The 18,315-nt window shown below is 40.0% G+C and overlaps 1 protein-coding gene across 5 annotated transcripts in view; it reads left to right on the top strand.

Moving 5' to 3' along the window:
• Window positions 1–18,315, top strand: part of ULK4 (unc-51 like kinase 4) — a 517,204-nt gene that overhangs the window by 91,592 nt on the left and 407,297 nt on the right. For all 5 annotated transcript variants that reach the window (XM_060022287.1, XM_060022288.1, XM_060022291.1 and 2 more), the window contains 2 exons: window positions 4,027–4,110; window positions 14,049–14,210. In XM_060022287.1, coding sequence (XP_059878270.1) covers window positions 4,027–4,110; window positions 14,049–14,210 — 246 coding nt within the window. The remainder of the gene's footprint in view (window positions 1–4,026; window positions 4,111–14,048; window positions 14,211–18,315) is intronic.

Below are 18,315 nucleotides of genomic sequence, written 5' to 3' on the forward strand. Positions count from 1 at the left end.
ATTGAGGTATAATTGGCATACCATAAACTGCACACGTTTAAAGATTAGAATTTGATCAGTGCTAATATATGTATACATCTGTGAAACCATCACCACAGTCAAGATAATGAAAATATCTATCGCCTCCAAAAGTTTTCTCAGCACCGTTTGTTACCCCTCCCTCCTGCCCCTCTCCCCACCCCCAGGCAACCGCTGATTGCCTTCTGTCATATAGACTAGTTTGCATTTTGTAGAGTCTTATATAAATGGAATAATGCAGAATCATATTTCTGTTTGTTTCTGAAAGTAGATCTAGAGAATCATTTCCCTTCGTTCTCACTTTAATTGGGTGTAAGCTAGGCTGTTTTAATAAAGGGATGGTTCTGTGGCCATGACATTTGACCACATTTTATGATAGCAAACCAGAAAAGGAAGTTATGTCCCTGGACCCACACAAATCACTAATATTTCATGAGATGAGGCTGTTTGTGGCGTTGTCACTTAGCATATAGGTAAACCTTAACATGTCAGGTCAGTGCTGACGTAGTGAGACTGACCTGAAGTGATGTATGTATACGCATACACACGTACGTACATACATGTGTATCGTATATAATGTAGACACCTAAGTCCTGTCCTTTTGATTCTCTGGTAACACCCTGAGGTTATAAGCATGAGAACAGAAGACCAGACTGTGATTCTGACGAGGATATTATGAGGCAACACACTTATAGTTTACATATTTTTTTTTCTGACTTTTGTCAAGGATACACATCACGTTGAGGCCAGGTATTCTTATATTTTGTCCTTTTTGTCCAGCCCATAATCATTTCCAGATGATCTCCTTGCTTCACGCTTGTGTCCATTGAAGTCTTCCCCAGACATCAGTCAGAGTGAGCCTGCTAAACCCATGAGACTCTGCCGTTGTCACTCCTCAGAGCCCTCCCATGCTTCCTGTCTTCCCGGTTGTCACAGCTAAATCTCCAGTTACCTTCTGGGCTCTTGTGAGCTGCCTCCCCAGTCCCCATATGACCTCTGCCCTCGCGACCCTCTTACTTGTTTCCTCCTCCCAGGCGCACTGCCCTCCCCACAGTTCCCTGAAACCCCTCGTACCCTGGTCCTGCCGCCACACCTTTGCACTTGCTGTTCCTCTTGCTTGCATTGTTTTCCCCCTAGATGTTTACCGTTTCTCTCTGCTCACGTGGATCCCTGCAGAGAGCCTTCTCCCGGCCCTGAGCACTGTGAGATGGAGCCCCTCTGACTACAGTCTTCCTCTAACCCCTTAGCCTGCTGTGCTTTTCTTCCTTTTTTTTTTAATTAAAAAAGTTTTTTTATTGAGGTATCGTTGATGTACAATGTTGTGTTTAATTTCTGCTGTACAACAGAGTGACTCAGTTTTTTATATATATATATTCTTTTTAATATTCTTTTCCATTATGGTTTATAACAGGATATTGAATACAGTTCCCTGTGCTATACAGTAGGACCTTGTTTATCCATTGCTATGCTTTTCTTTATAGCGCTCATCACTATCTTGACTTGTTTATTTTGTTTAATGAAAAAAAAAAAACTTTGTCCCCCACTAAATACCATTAAGACAGAACATTTATCTTTCTTGCTCACAGCTGTGTGGCTATTGTTTAGAAGAGTTCCTGGCACATAGTAGGTGCTTTTTTCCACTCATGAACTGCAGCAAGGCCAATGGGACTGGAGGGGAATGAGCAGGAAGGAGGGCTGCAGAGACTGGCAGGGACGTGACCGTGGAGGGCTCCTTGGCCAAGTCGGATGCCTGGGTCTTGATCCTGAGAGCAAGGGGAAGCCGATAAAGTTTTAAGAAGGGTAAGGGTGTCATCTGATTTAAGTGCCACAAAGATGACTCTGCTTTAAATGTGGAGAATAGATTGGAGGATGGTAAGAGAGGCGTCTGGATCCTAACGGAGAGTAAGTGAAGCAGGAGCAAACTTAGGAGAGGAGTGGGCATTTCAGAAAAGAGAATGTCGATAGGGCTGAATGTCCAAGGAAGAGGACCACAGAGTCCCCTGTCTTGAGTGACACGAAAGTCACCGGTAACCCAACAAGAGCTGTTTCGTGTATTTATTTATTTAATGTGGAGTGAGTGAGGCCGAACAAGTCAGACGGCAGCGTGTTGAGGATTTAGGGGGAGGTGAGGACACTTGAGGAAGTGAACGTAAAGCTTAGGATGGTTGTGGGAAAGAGCGGAGGGGCGAGGGGCTGTTTTGAGAATGGGAGACAACAGGGGGCCAGATCAAGCTGGCGGAACAGAAGGACGTGGAGCTCACATTTTCCCACAAAGACATCAAAAATACACCTCCAGGGGACTTCGACTGCCGGGGGCATGGGTTTGATCCCCGGTTGGGGAACTAAGATCCCGCATGCCATGTGGCCCAGCCAAAAAAAAAAAAGGAAAAACATCTACATGTAGTTCTCACAGCACATCTGAAAATGGGAGATGACAGTGAGTCTGTTCTAGTGGAAATGGAAGGGATCCCGTGGAGACAGGGCATCGAGCACTTAGGAGCAGTAAGGGATGGTCCAGACCCTAGTGACCCTGAAGAAAGCAGGGTGGGAACGGGCTCGTGGGCCCACGTGGAAGGGGTGGAGGAGCCTGTCCTGCTGTAACCACTGGGTATGAGCAGCAGCTCGCTGCAGGTGGAGGTGAGGTAGTAGTTCCTCTCTCATCACTTCCATGGTCTACGCGGAGGAGGAAAAGTAGGTGAAGCGATGGCAGGGCCACGGGGTTGAAATACTGTGGTCCTTTAGGAGAGGGAATTGGTCAGAGAGAGAGACGGGCCTGGAGAGTGACGTGGAGGGTCCCTGGGCTTAACTGACCCTGGGTCCTTTGTGGACTCTGTGTCCTTGGTGCCACCCCTCCAAGAGCCCAGCTGTCTGAGCGCAGGCCTGGAGAAAACAAGCCACTGGCTCCCTCTAAGGTTGAGTTTCCCCAGGTCCAGGACACGGGCACTCCAGAGGGTGAGGTGATTCAGGCCTTTGGCAAGAGTGATTAAATGATAGACCGGGAATCTAAATGGCTGTCAGGGAGGGTAGGGGATAGACTGGGGGAAAGAGAAGGGGTGGGGGAGGGGAGACGGGGAGCAGAGTCCAGTGATGTTAAGGAAAGGTTGTGGTGGGCCTCCTGAATAAATGATCTGGAAGGGAGGAAAGTTGTGTTTGGAAGTTGAATTGGGTGCTGAATTCACGACTTTTGGGCTGGAGCAGCTCTGGATGGTAATGTCTAGATTATGACCGTATGTGGAATTCCACGATTAAGGGTACAGTTTTAATGGGTCACAATTCTCATCATGGGTATTAAATACTTTTGGATCAGTAAGGTACCAGTTCTAACATTTGGACAATCTTAAAGAAACATTCTAAGCAGAGCTGAATTTCTTCTGCTATAATGAGATTACTGTTTTGCACCTTTCTCTGTGGCCCCTGGTTTAGTTTGTGATTTTATTTCATAGGTTCCAGGAGTGTTCTTGCGGTTCTCTCTCTAATTTGGTTCTTCTGTGGAAGAATGTTTCCTGATGTTATTAAAATCAGTGTACCCGCTAATCATAATTGTTGACTTTTATTGAGCTTTGTCTTGCTAGGTAGCATCCTGAGTTTTACTAGTTCCTGTGGATTATCCGGAGATATTACTCAAAGCTGTGTGTTCTGTGCTTTCAAATCGTTACAGATAATGTCATACCTTTTAGGTAGGAGTAGCTGTATCATCACCTACAGTTATCAGTGGAATGGCTTCTCTATCGACCAGGTCATACTGTCATTTCTTAGTTCTTTCCATCTGGCTACTGCTGAGGGGATCTTATCAACATCATATACAACATAATGAGAAACAGAAGAAATACCTTGTATGTACAGTGCAGTAAAAGACCCCTCATCAGGTCATAATTGTCAGGCTGTACTTTCAATAGAATGTTAAGAAGTTTTAGGAAGTTTGTATATATGAAACCGAGCCTTTTTCTTGAAAGGGTTAATATCTTTTGTGCTATTAGCTTCACTGCCTTTCCTTCCACTTCATTTTAGGAAGAAAAAAAAAAGAAGCCCCGAGAATGCTGGGCTGTTCCCTCGGCTGCATACACGGTGCTAATGAGGTGCCTTCGGGAAGGGGTAAGCCTCCTTTGTTGTCCTCTGTAGACGCTTGCAATTGTAATAACCCTTCAGGCACTGTGTGAGGATTGTAGCCTGCAGCAGTGCAGGAGCCTGTCAACCGAGCACTGTATTGCTCCTGAATTTAAGCAATGCCGACAAGCCACTGTGAGCCAGGGACCTACAGTGGATCAAGTGTAAAAACGAACCAACTCTCATTCACTCGTTTAAATGTCTTGCTTTTTAAGAGGTGATAGCAAATATAAACAACCTAACTAGTTCTCAATAACATATACTTAATCCTCCCCTCTCTTTTAAAGTTATCAATACAACAGTTTAACAGGCAAGGTGTATGCAGAGAATTTTCTGCGAACCTCAACATCCCTGTGATTATCTTGTCAGGTTGCCATTTTGTGGTTCAGAAACGGGGAAGCTGCCACTAGTATCTGTTGATTTTAATATTAAGTAGTAATTATTATGTGATGTGGGTTTTTTTTTTTCAATTTATTCACATCCCTTCTCATGCTATTTTAATGGCTGAAAACCAGCCAGCTGGCCAAACAACCAACCTGAATACGTAGCTCCTGTGTGTAATTGTGTAGAGGATTTAGTAACTGACCTAGAAGGTTGGCATTTTTCTGTTTGCTTTAAACCTTGACATTGTTTCACCCAAGGCAGAGCCATAAGCTAAAAACATTCCTTAAGGAATGAAAAAAACACATGTCAGAATAAACATCTTTCTTTTGAGTTCATTACTTCATGCGTTATATGGTAATGGAATGATGTCCCAAGTGTAGAAAAATCTCTGCAAGGTTTTACCCTGGTGATCCAGAAAGGAGGTGTGAACACTTACCCGCCTGTAGGGTTAACTGTGTAGTCATTTGTCACTGTGGGATGTGAATGAAGCCAGTATTCTTTACTTTATCAACAATATGAGAATTAAGTTATTTTTATCTGTAGTCAAAAGACATTTTTGGATTTATCATTCAAGGCCTCAAGCTAGGCACACCTGGGGGCACATGGATGAAGAAGGTGGAATATCTATTCATGCACAGATGCTACCTGTTGTGGGAGCTAAGATAAAAATATAAAGTGGAATCTGTCAAGTACATTCATGCAAAAGAATAAAATACAGGAGTTCAAAGGAGAAAGGAGTCTTCTAGGAATTTTTTAAATGGTGTAAAGAAATTTTTAAAACTTTGTGTCTTTAATTTATAAAACTTAGATTAAGTCCTAGTAAAAGATGATCAATTCTAATCCATGAGGTGGTATCCTTTATTAAATATATCCTCCCCACCCCCTCCTGTGTTTTCATTGAGTACATACTGTAAACAATAGCGTTTGAGGGCTTCCCTGGTGGCGCAGTGGTTGAGAGTCCGCCTGCCGATGCAGGGGACACAGGTTCGTGCCCCGATCTGGGAGGATCCCACGTGCTGCGGAGCGGCTGGGCCCGTGAGCCATGGCCGCTGAGCCTGTGCGTCCGGAGCCTGTGCTCCGCAACGGGAGAGGCCACAATGGTGAGAGGCCCGCGTACCGCAAAAAAAAAAAAAAAAGAATAGTGTTTGATATACATGTGTATTGTTAACAAATAATAACTGTAAAATAGCGATGTAGCTAATGGTATAGTTAATGCATATACACACTTGCCTTTTGTCTTGGTATGTATGACAAGTCTTGTATACTTTTCTTTAAGAGGGAGAAAAGTCCAGAACTCTCTAATTTATGAAAATTTTATATGTTTGAAAAGCATTTAAGTGTATGCTTTGGCAGCATGTACACTAATACTGTCCCTATTAAATAAATTCAGAGGTGATCATCCCCCCCTAAAAAAGGATTTCTATCCTTACAAAAATAATTCAATTGTAGCAGTTCTTTAGCATATTTGTCTAATGTATTCAGGACATAGTTGAGGTAAAAAAATTTTAAGCCACTTCAATGATTAAAAAAAATTTTTTTTTAATGTAGAAAACTGTTTTCCCAGCCCCTACTGGTATTTCTGAATGTAGGTTCTTTAATAGTGAAATGTATCTCATATACAGAAGAGTATATGAAATGTAGGAGTATGGTTAAAAGCACACACTCTGACCCACTTACTCTATTTAAGAAAAAAGGGGGGAGGGACTTCCCTGGTGGTGCAGTGGTTAAGAATCCGCCCGCCAATGCAGGAGACATGGGTTCGAGCCCTGGTTCAGGAAGATACCACATGCCGCAGGGCAACTAAGCCCATGGGCCACAACTACTGAGCCTGCACTCTAGAGCCTGTGGGCCACAACTACTGAAGTCCTTGTGCCCTAGAGCCTGCGTGCTGCAACTACTGAAGCCTGCGTGTCGCAACTACTGAAGCCTAGGGCCTGTGCTCCACAACAAGAGAAGCCAGTGCAATAAGTCCGTGCACTGCAACGAAGCCCCCACTAGCTTCAACTAGAGAAAGCCCGCACGCAGCAACGAAGACCCAATGCAGTCAAAAAAAAAAAAAAACAAAAAACACCAAGGGAAAGTCACCGGTTGCTTAGAGAATTTTTCTGTCTCCCTCTAGGATTGCAATTTGTACTTTCTTTCAAAGAGTAAACACTATTCTGACTTCGGTGATAAACTTTCCCAAGGTTTTCTAATTGTTTTCTCTTTTTACTTTCCCAAGTTTTTCTTTATAGTGTTTCCCTTTTTGATTGTATTGCTAAATATTACGTTGATTGAGTCTAAATGTTGAACTCTATAAATGGACTGGCACTGTGTTCTTTTGAGACTTAAGTTTTTTGCTTAAAGTTAGGTTGAGATTGGTACATGCTGATTGTGTAAAGTGTTTGTACCACTGAATAGTATGTTGTTGATGTGTGCCTCAGAGACACACGTGTGTATCAGTTTATACTCACACCAGCAGTGTATAGGAGTATCCATTAACTCACATCTTCTTGAACATTTGATATAGTCAGACTTTTAAGTTTTTGTCAGTCTCGTGGGCATTAAATTGTTTCTCAAAGTACTTTTAATATGCATTTTCCTGATTACTAATGATAATGACCATCTTTTTCTATTTATTTTGGTTTCTGTAGTTTTTCCTGTTTTGAAAATGATTGTCTTAATTTTTTCTGTTGCTTTGTAGGAATTCTGCACACCTTCATTCCCACCCTCCCACCCTCCCAGCCTATTGTTATAAAATGTTTCAAGTATTAGAAAAGGAAAGAAAACTATAATGATCACCTCTATTTTCATCACCTAGGTTCAGCTGTTAACGTTTTGTCCTCTTTGCTTTGTTGTAATATGTGTGTGTGTATATCTTTCCATATGTGTGTATTTATTATTCACTCATTCATTTATTTTCTGAACTGTTTGAAAAAAATTCAGATGTCATGGTACTCCACCCATAGGAATTTTTAAAAAATGTATTCTGGGTATTAACTTTTTGTTGTTTATGTGTATCCCAGATACTTTCTAATTTGTGTTTGGTCTTTTCATTTTCTTTACAGTGTCTGTTGATAAGCAGAAGTTCCTAATTTGAATAGAAATTTATCAATCCATTCCTTTATTATTTGTGTTTTTTATATCTCAAGAAAAGCTCTCCTCTAACTTCATTAAGATGGTCTATTACATATTTCTTCTAAAAGTTTTATTTTTCCTTTTTCCCTTTAGAAGTTTAATCTATTTGTAATTGTTTTGTGTGTGTGGTGCTATGTGTGGATCCAATTTTATTTTTTAAAATAAACATAATCTGTTATCCCAGCATCACTTAATTAAAAGTCCATCTTCCCCCCACGGCTCTGCAGTGTACCTCTGTCATGTCAATGTGCATGTCTCTTTATTTAGTTCTGTTGGCCTTTTATCTGTGCCATGCTGTCTAAATTAATAGTATTTATTTTTAATAATTTAAAAATATAGAGGGGCGTTTTTTCTTACCATTTTAAACTTTTTCATGAGTTTCTTAGCTTTTTTTGGTTCCTTTTTACTTAAAAAGTTGATTCTAAAAGTTATATGCAAGTTCACCTGTTGGGATGTTGATTGAGAGTATATATCTATAAATAAATTTGAGGAGAATTGGTTGATATTAGTGAAAATGGAAGGCATACTCAGTGAGAAAACTAAAAAGAGAATGACACATTTGGTTTAGAAAACACTGGAATAAGATGATTGAAGTTCCTTTGAATTCCTGATGACATTCAGCTAATGTATTTAATTCATTGCTTAAGGTAACTCTCTCATGTACAGCTCCCGTTCTTTACAGGTAGCATTTATGAAACATATTATGTACTGGCTGGACACAGGAAAGGCGAAAATGATTAAGACACTGCCCTATCTTCATTTATTCGGAAAGAAAATTTTTTTTTATCCCTGGTTCAGTATGCCATTTATTGTTGTTTTGTAACTACATTTGCTTTTTTTTTTTCCTTTTTCTTTCTTGTGTAGTTACTAAGACATTTAAGACTATTAACTTTCAACCTAGTGTTAGCTGTATCCCATTGTTTTGACATGTAGTGTTTCCATTATTGTTATTTTATAGATAATCCCTAGTTTAAAATTTTATCTTGGTCCAGGGTTGTTTATGAGATGGTTTAAACTTTTTCAAGTGGGTGGGATTTTATTGCCTCTTTTTTCTTTTGTTGCAATAACAAAGTTGCATTACTGTATAGATCAAGAATGTGGTCTGTTCTATTTCTCTTGTATTTTTTTAAATTGTGGTTATATATATATATATTTAATATAAAATTTACCATCTTAACCTTTAAGTATATAGATAAGTACATTCACATTGTTGTGCTATCTCTGTTGTTCTTAAATATATTGAGATGTTTTTTTGCCTAACTTAATTGACTTCTTTTTTCACTTTCAAAACTTAGTAATGTACCTTTTTGGACATGGGCCGTTGATTCTGGTTTGTACTCCCTTTTCTCCTCCCTTTAATCTGTGCATTGAGAGAAAAGCGGAATGGAAATTTTACTTTTTTGTTTTAATTGATATGTAGACTTCTTAGAAGACAATTTTAGTTTTAAATTATACATATTGTTTTTGTTCATTGTGCATAGATAACTAGCTTTGCCATGGGAAATTCAGACGTGTTTTAAGGGTTTTCCAGTCAAATACCTTGGGACACACTGGGTTAAACAAGGTTGAATAGTTTCGTTTGTTTGTAGTTAGTACTTTTCAGAGCTTTTATTTATTTATTTACTTTTTTCAGAGCTTTTAATTATGAATCTCCATGGGCGCATATCGAATGCGATGTTTTCAAAGTTATTTGCCCACAGACCTACCTTATCCTGTGGCATGCTGTGAGATCCACTTAGGGAGAAGAAGATAGTCTTACACTGGGGCTGTCATGAGTTTGTTTAAATAGTTTTCAGTAGGTTTTCTCTTTTTCAAAAGGTTACCTAAGAGATTATGACCTTGTTTTCCAACCAGGTCAACCTGTCATGATTTCTATAATTTTAACAATGGTAATAGAGATGTGAGTCAAATGCCTTTGATCTTGTTACAGATGTAAACGCTCAGGTGGAAAGAGGGGAAGTATTTAGAGTGAGAGACTTAAGGTGGAACACACACACACACACACAAAAAGGAAGACCTGGTATAACTGTTTTAAAAAGAGTGTGGCAGTATAGAAGAAAAGGTACCCATGATGACACTGAGTCATCGTTTCAGAGTTGGGGCTGGCATTTTGGAGACCTTGAGCTGGGAGTCAGAGGATGTGGATTTCAGTCGCAGGTGTGCCACTCTTGAGTAGTTTGATACTGGCCAAGCCCTGGGGCCCCAGCTGATGTTTTGTATAAGGAAAGGTACCTGTGTTGGTTGATCTTCCACATGCTTCTGACTTGGGCCCTCTTTGACAGCTTTCCATTCCATTGCTTTGACCTATTGTAGACAATGGCAAAGAGCAGTTCTCCCCTTGGTATCATTGCTGTATTGATCTCAGGAATATTTGGCATTGAACTTAGATGGCATATGTTCTGTATGTGCATGGAATAGGGAGGCTGAGAAAGCTGGCTTTTCTTGAAGGTAGTTATTTTTATCTGGGTAGGTAGCAACCTACTGTACAGTGCGCACAGAAGCTGGAAATAGTACCTAGAGTGTTTCCACATGTTTAGAGGAGATTAATTTATGCATTTGTATCTAATCAACCACCTCTTTTTTTTATAGCTTGCATAATAGTCTGTATATAATTATGGGTGCTGAACTGACACCTGGCATATGTTAAAATGTGAGGTTCAAAACATAAATGTGGTTGGCTTTATTATTCATTTCTGAACAATAGCTTATTAGATAATTTTGATGTAACAAAATTCTTTTAAGAGGAAATTGAATTTTCAGTTTCAGTGCTTTTTAAAAAAGAAAACTATTGGTAAATTGCTTGTATTTAATTAGGAAAAGATGGGGCTTGAATTAGAATGTATAGAGGTGTTAGCCATTATATGTATTATCTTTGAAGTGTTTTTTTTTTTTTTTTTTTTTTTTTTTTTGCTGTACACGGGCCTCACTATTGTGGCCTCTGCCGTTGCAGAGCACAGGCTCCGGACGCGCAGGCTCAGCGGCCATGGCTCACAGGCCCAGCCGCTCCGTGGCATGTGGGATCTTCCCGGACCGGGGCACGAACCCGTGTCCCCTACATCGTCAGGCAAACTCTCAACCACTGCGCCACCAGGGAAGCCCTGAAGTGTTTTTAGACACTAGTTAACGAAAATGAGAGAGAAGTTAAAATTCTTGATACTGGGTAAAAGTGAAAATGTACAGCTGTATTTTCTGTTTTTGTAACTGTCACAGTTTAAGTTTAATCTTCCTAATAAAGAATGTGTGTGCCGTCAACATTGGGTTCTCTGCGGGTACGCACAGTTCTCCTCGCCTTTATGTAGTGAAAGTGAGCAACGTGTATATGGAATAGGAATGATGCAGGGTTTCTTGTGTTTTTCCTTTTAATATCACTATTCATAATATTTGGAACGCTGTTATTAGTAGGATGCAATACTAAGTATGGAGTTACCTAATGTGTCTTGAAGCAAACCTTTGAGAATGGCACAAAGAAGCGATCCTGAGTTTGCACTGAGTAGGGAGTAGACCAGCTTCCAGAGACTTGGTGGGCTAAGAGGCACAAAGTATGGTATGTTCACTGCTAGGGTGAGGTTTATACCTCCTCTTCTCCTGCGGCAGATAATCTTCAGGGGGAAGCTCCACGGGGTTCTACGATTTATATTGGTTCGGTTTCTCTGTGAAGTTTCATGTTCCTTTAACTGTTTTATCCCATTACATGCTTTGTAAACTTAACAAATTCTACACCTCTTTTGTTTCTTTCTCACTTAATACCTGTCTTTATGTTTTTTCTATTTATCTTTTTATTGTTTAATGGTATTGTGGTTAGAGGGAGTGGTATATGTATGATTTTAAATCTTTGGTATTTGTGGATACTTCTCTCATGACTCAGTATGTATATGTACTTAGGGGGAAAGAAAGGTGAATTCTGCCATTGTTGGGTGATGTGCTTTTTTTTCTTATAGTAGCTCAAGCTTGTTAATCTGATAGATAGATATAGATATAAATCTATGTTCATGCTGATTGTTTTTTGTCTGTTTTATCAGAGATAGGGATTTAAATTGTTTTTCAGCTTTATTGAGGTATGATTGACATAAAATCGTAAGATATTTAAAGTGTACAAAGTGATGATTTGATATATGCATACGTTGTGAAAGGATTCCCCCACTGAGCTAACACATCAGTCGTCTCATATTTTATCCCGTTAACCTTTTTGGGGGGTTGGAGTGAGAACATTTAAATTCTTCTCTTTTAGCAAATTTCAATTATACTATATGGTGTTATCAACTAGAGTCACATTGTTTTACATTACATCCCCAGACTTTATTCATCTTACAGGTGAAAATTTGTACCTTTTTACCAACCTGTCCCTATTTTCCTCACTTTTACCTTTTTTTTTTGTTGTTGTTTGTTTTTTTAAGAATGTCCCTTTTCCTTCTTTCTTAAATTTACTTTTTAATATTTATTTATTTATTTTTACTTTTGGCTGCCTTGGGTCTTTGTTGCTGTGCATGGACTTTGTCTAGTTGCGGCCAGCGGGGGCTACCCTTTGTTATGGTGCTAGGGCTTCTCATCGTGGTGGCTCCTCCTGTTGTGGAGCACAGGCTCTAGGCGCATTGGCTTCAGTAGTTGTGTCTCATAGGCCCTAGAGCGCAGGTTCAGTAGTTGTGGCACATAGTTGCTCTGTGGCATGTGGGATCTTCCGAGACCAGGGCTTGAACCCGTGTCCCCTGCATTGGCAGGTGGATTCTTAACCACTGCGCCACCAGGGAAGTCCCTTACCCTCTCACCGCTGCGGCCTCTCCCGTTGCGGAGCACAGGCTCCGGACGCACAGGCTCAGTGGCCATGGCCCACAGGCCCAGCCGCTCCGCGGCACGTGGGATCCTCCTGGACCAGGGCACGAACCCGTGTCCCCTGCATCGGCAGGCGGACTCTCAACCACTGCGCCACCAGGGAAGCCCTTTACCTTTGTTTTTGAAAGGTGTTATTGTTGGATATAGATTTATAGGTTGACAGTTATCTTTTCTCTTTTGGTACTTTAAAGATTGTTCCACTGTCTTCTGGTTTGCATTGCTTCTGATGAGAAGTCTCCTGTCATCCTTATTTTTGTTAGGTTATGTGTTAGATAATCTGTACATAATGTGTCTTTTTACTCTAGCCGCTTTTACAGGTTTCTCTTTATTACTGGTTTTTAGAAGTTTGATGATGATGTACCTTGATGTGACTTTTCTTTTTTCTACTTGAGGTTCATTGAGTTTCTTAGAGTGTGAATTATTAATTTTCATAAATTTGAAAAAATTTCAGCCAGTAGTTCTTCAAACAAATATTTTTTCTGCCTCCCTCTGCCCCCTTTTGGGATTCTCATTGCACATACATTAGGTTGTTTGAAGTTGTCCCACAGTTCACTGATGTTCCAATGCTTTTTTCTTTTTTACCCAGTCTTATTTCTTTCTGTGTTTATTTTGGATAGTTGTTTCTTTTTTTTCTTTTTCTTTCTTCTTCTTCTTTTTTTTGCTAAGTGTTGTGTCTTCACTAATCTTCACTAATCATTGAGTCTGCAGAGTCTAATACGTTAATCCATTTCAGTGTATTTTTCATATAAGACATTATAATCTCTAGCCCTTTGATTTGGGTCATTTTTTAATTTTCTATTTCTTTCCTTATGCTTCTTTCTTCTTTCTTTCTTCTTGAGTGTATGGACTGTATTTATAGTAGCCATTTAAATACTTTTTTCTTATTCTGTCACCTGTGTCATTTCCCTTATTAAATTTTCTTTTTATGAGTCATATTTTCCTGCTTTTTAGTGTTTGTGAATTTAATTGGATGTCAGACGTCATGATTTTTATGTTGGGCACTTTTGTTTCTTTATAGCCTTTTAAGTACTTTTGTGCTTTTTCGTGGACTCATTTAAGTTACCTGGAAAAAGCTTGATCCTTTTTGAGACTTTTAAGCATTGTTAGAACAATCCAGAACAGCCTTTAGTCTAAGGGTTAATTTGGTCACACCACTGGTGCAATCTCTTTCTTCGGGCTTTCCTTGATGGTCTTTCCTTAGGTGGTCTTTAGCTTATTGGTACACTAATTATTTCCAGCCCTGAGTAATTTCTAAAGATTGTTCTGCATACTCCTTATGCTTTTAGAATTATCTTCCAGTTTTTATGTTATGCTGTAAGCTATAATTGTGTATTTTCCAGATTATTTCAGCCTTTTTATTGAAATATGTGGAGAATTATGTTATGCTAGGTTTAGTGATTAACCAAATGTAATAGTTTTATAATAGCCTGAAAAAATGACCACACCTCCTAAAACACCTAACACATCCGGGGGCACTCTTGGTATCAGGGCTTTATTTATAAAGCAGTGATTATGAAGAAATGATGTGTATATATTTCTCATCCTAAATAATACCTATTTAATTTTCTCATTGTTTTCTACTCCTTCTCTCTCTCTAGGAAGAACGTGTTGTGAATCACATGGCAGCAAAGATTATTGAAAATGTCTGCACTACCTTTTCTGCTCAGGCCCAGGGCTTTATTACAGGAGAAACTGGGCCTGTTTTATGGTACCTATTCAAACATTCTACCGTTGATTCTCTTAGGATAACTGCAATATCGGTAAGATGGAGCATCTTTTGGGGATATATTTGCATGTATTTAAATACCAAGCTTGAAGAACTGTGCTAGATACAGAGTAAATTTCATTGGACAGGTAGAAATCTCAGAGTAACAGTTGGTGAGAACAGTAATTTGATTTTCTCCTGAAGTAGGAGGACTGTCAGGAAATTCCAATAGGATCTTGTATGACCATGAATTACAGTTGCAAAAACTATTTGGAGGTGATAGTGGAAAACCATGGCAGTGGTTAGGGTGCAGGATTTGGTTCGGTATATTTCTAGTGTCCCTTGACTTTTCCTGTTAGCTCCCTCTTTCAGACTTTACGTTAAATGGGTTTATCATGTGGTTCAAATGAATTCATATTAATGTTCAAGCATCTGTGATTTTGCAGTTTCTGTATTTTGATTGGTTGTCTACTGCTTTCCTTCCATGGTTATAATGACTTGATGTAAAGGATAATTATGTATGAAGATGTGTTAACCTGGTTGTATCAATTTAATAGTCGGTTGACCAGATACAGGCCTTTCTCATGTGATTTATTTATATACTCTTTTTGATCACCAGTCTTATCTGGACTCTCAACGTTATCTGGTACCCTCCCTGTATTTCTCTAGTCTCCTCCTTCTTGTGCTTCTCACTGTGCCAATTTCAGACCTTATCCTCTTTCCTTAACCCTCCAATCCCATGGTTTCCCTCCTGTATCCTCAGTAAATGGCTTCCCCCTCAGTAAATACTTCCCAGAGAAAAATGGAGACATCCAGCGGGAATTATCCCAGTGTCTGTCTTACACATCTTTGGACCTATTTGCATCCACAACTATCCTGCCTCAGTTCTTTCTCTCCTGTTACAGCTGATGAACTGTCCCTTCTCCTGTCAGAGACAAACGTGTCCATGATTCTTCCATCTCTTCTTTTTTTGAGAATCTCAACTCAAATGGTTCTTTTTGCTCTTTCCTAAATCTTTACCCTCTCCTTGTGTACTAGATCTTTCTAATCAGTGTTCAGGTATTCTTTACCACATTAAAAATAAAAAGACACACATAAAAACATATCCAGAGTTTCTTAGGAGGTACCTCCATCCCTCCTCCCCCCGTCCCCCCCACCCCACCCCAGCCGTACTTCTTTAAAGGGTTATTGCCACAAGCTTGCTCCTTTCTGGCCTGTTTTCTCTTCAACCCTATCTGGTATCTGTCCTAAGAACACCAGTGAACTTTCTCAAGGCATCTTTGAGTCACATCTTAAGGCATTCGTTTTAATCCTGGACCTTTAAAAAAAAAACCTTGCTTTAATTGGGTTTATATTATCATTTTCATTTTTATGCTCAGCATGATTTCTTTTCTTGGCAGAGATTTTTTTCCAGTTGTTCCCACCCAAGTCTCACACCTTCTAGCTCTTTCTTCGTTTGACACATTAAGCTTCACTCTTTGATCTTGGGCTTTTTATATTTTGTTCTTAGTGTTCATCTAATTTATTAATTTTTGACTGTAATTTTTCCGATTTCCTCCAAAACGTCTCTTCTTTTCTGCTCCAGGATCATGTTCAGTATCATATGTTATATATTGTTTTCATATTTCTTTAGTCTCCTTCAGTTTGAAACAGTTCCCCAGTATTTCTGGGAACGTCATGTCATTTACAGGTTTAAAGGACACAGGGCTTGTCTTTTGTAGGGCAAGGCTCAACTTGGGTCTATATAGTGTTTTCCCGTTAAACCTCCTTAACATCATTGAGGACCCTTACCTGTAGCATATGCCTCTGTGATGGTTGCCATATGATGACCATCTGTTTCATTCCTTTTATATCAGAGATTGGCAAATACTTTCTATAAAGGGCCAGATGATATGTATCTTGGGCTTTGATGGCCACATATGGTCTGTGTTCCATATTCTCTTTGTTTGTTTTCTTTAACACTTTAAAAATGTAAAAACCATTGTACATTGTTCCCATGAGCTGTACAAAAACAGGCCTTTGGTATTGGTTGGAATTCTATTTTAAAGAAGCTCTTTCCCTGCTCCCACACGTATGTGTGTATTTATATCCTTATGATCATGGATACCTTTTTTTTTTTTTTTTTTTTGTGGTACGCGGGCCTCTCAGTGCTGTGGCCTCTCCCATGGCGGAGCACAGGCTCCGGACACGCAGGCTCAGCGGCCATGGCTCACGGGCCCAGCCGCTCCGCGGCATGTGGGATCTTCCCAGACTGGGGCATGAACCCGTGTCCCCTGCATTGGCAGGCAGACTCCCAACCACTGCACCACCAGGGAAGCCCCATGGATACCTATTTTATTCAATGAATTGTAATGTGATACTACTGTTACCACTATTATTATTTATTGTTTGGATGCTCAGATCATCCTAGAAGCCTTACAAGCTGGCTTTTGTGTCACATTGACCTATTTCTTTTTTTAAAAAATAAATTTATTTATTTATTTTATTTTTGCTGCATTGGGTCTTCGTTGCTGCGCGCGGGGTTTCTCTAGTTGCAGCCAGCAGGGGCTACTTACTCTTCATTGTGGTGCTCAGGCTTCTTATTGAGGTGGCTCCTCTTGTGGAGCATGGGCTCTGGGCACACAGGCTTCAGTAGTTGTGGTGTACAGGCTCAGCAGTTGTGGCACATGGGCTTAGTTGCTCTGCGGCATGTGAGATCTTCCTGGACCAGGGCTCGAACCCGTGTTCTCTTCATTGGCAGGTGGATTTTTAACCACTGTGCCACCAGGGCAGCCCCCATTGACCTATTTCTGTCATCGATCACTTCCGTACTTTCTGACACCATGCAGTTTCTGGGCTACTTTTGTACTTGCTCTGCCAGCCCTGGAACCAATCATTTCTCCAAGGGACCTTTGGTATTTAGAAACCACGATCTAAGTGCTGTGCTTATTGCTATGGGGTGTTATTGTTTTCAGGCCTTCTTAGTATTCAGAGCTAGAAAAAAGTATAGGTACTCATAATACGCACGCATATAGAATTGTTCTTATATCTATCATTGTGGGTATTTGGAACAAAACTCATGCATTCATATTGATACTTCCAATTTGAATCCCATATGTAGGATTCTTTTTAGCCTTCCCATTTTCTGTGTTTGTAAATCTAATCTCATACAGAAACCTGGTTTCAGTTATTCTCAGTATATTTACTGATCTGTTCAATCAGTTAATTTATTCATTCAGCGTAACAGACTCCATCCACTCTGGCCGCTGCCTCTATGTCATTCTCTTTCTCCCGTGTCACTGCCGAGTGTGTCCTGAGCCGCTTGTGCTCAGTGCTCCCATTCCCCTCTGACCTCTTTCCTCAGAATCTGATGTATTGCCCTTGGGAAGGGAAGGTAAGGGAAGATAGACTAAGGAAAACAAAGGGTTAGGTATCATTTTTGATGCTTTATCTTCCCTAATTCCTTCCCCTTCGCTCTTTACATCCAGCCAGTCGACCTGTCCTCTGATTCTAATTCATAGATACTGCTCAGATCTGTCTGCCTCTCTCTGCAGCTCTGCTGCTGCCTCCATAATCCAGGCCACCACCATCTCTCACTGAGACCAGTGGAGTGGCCTTAACTGGTCTCCCACGGCCAGTTTGCTGCTCCACTAGTTCCATTTTGCATACAGGGTGAACTTCATAAAATCACATCTCCTCTTCTTACTGCTCTGCTAAAACTTTTCAGCATCTTAAAATTTTTTTTTAAAGGACGATAATACTAGATAAATACTACAGAGTACTAGGTAGAAGTTAAGAATTGGCAAGTGCTTTGAGTTTCAGGATAAAATTTAATGTCTAAAGCAATTAGCACATTTTGTGGGGTAAATCAGTTATGCTAGCTTATTTTACTATAATCCCTTGTAGACTGTAAACTCCTGGAAAGCCAGGGCTGTGTTTTGTTCATCTTTCTATCAGTTTGAAGCCAGGTCTTTGGTTGCAGGTTTGGACTTTTTCTGCAAAGGTTGATACGGAGCCTCTTGTCTCACATCATGAGTGGAGGGCAGGAGGTTGATAACATTAAACGTTCTTCTTTACTTGGGCTACAAGGGGAAATAGGCCACAAAGGTCCTGCTAATGATAGAATGGGGAATACAGTATGAGATCATTGTTTGGGGATCCTAAAACAAAAGTTATTCTAA

Source organism: Delphinus delphis, chromosome 10 (genome assembly GCF_949987515.2).
Source record: "Delphinus delphis chromosome 10, mDelDel1.2, whole genome shotgun sequence".
NCBI classification, from domain to species: Eukaryota; Metazoa; Chordata; class Mammalia; order Artiodactyla; family Delphinidae; genus Delphinus; species Delphinus delphis.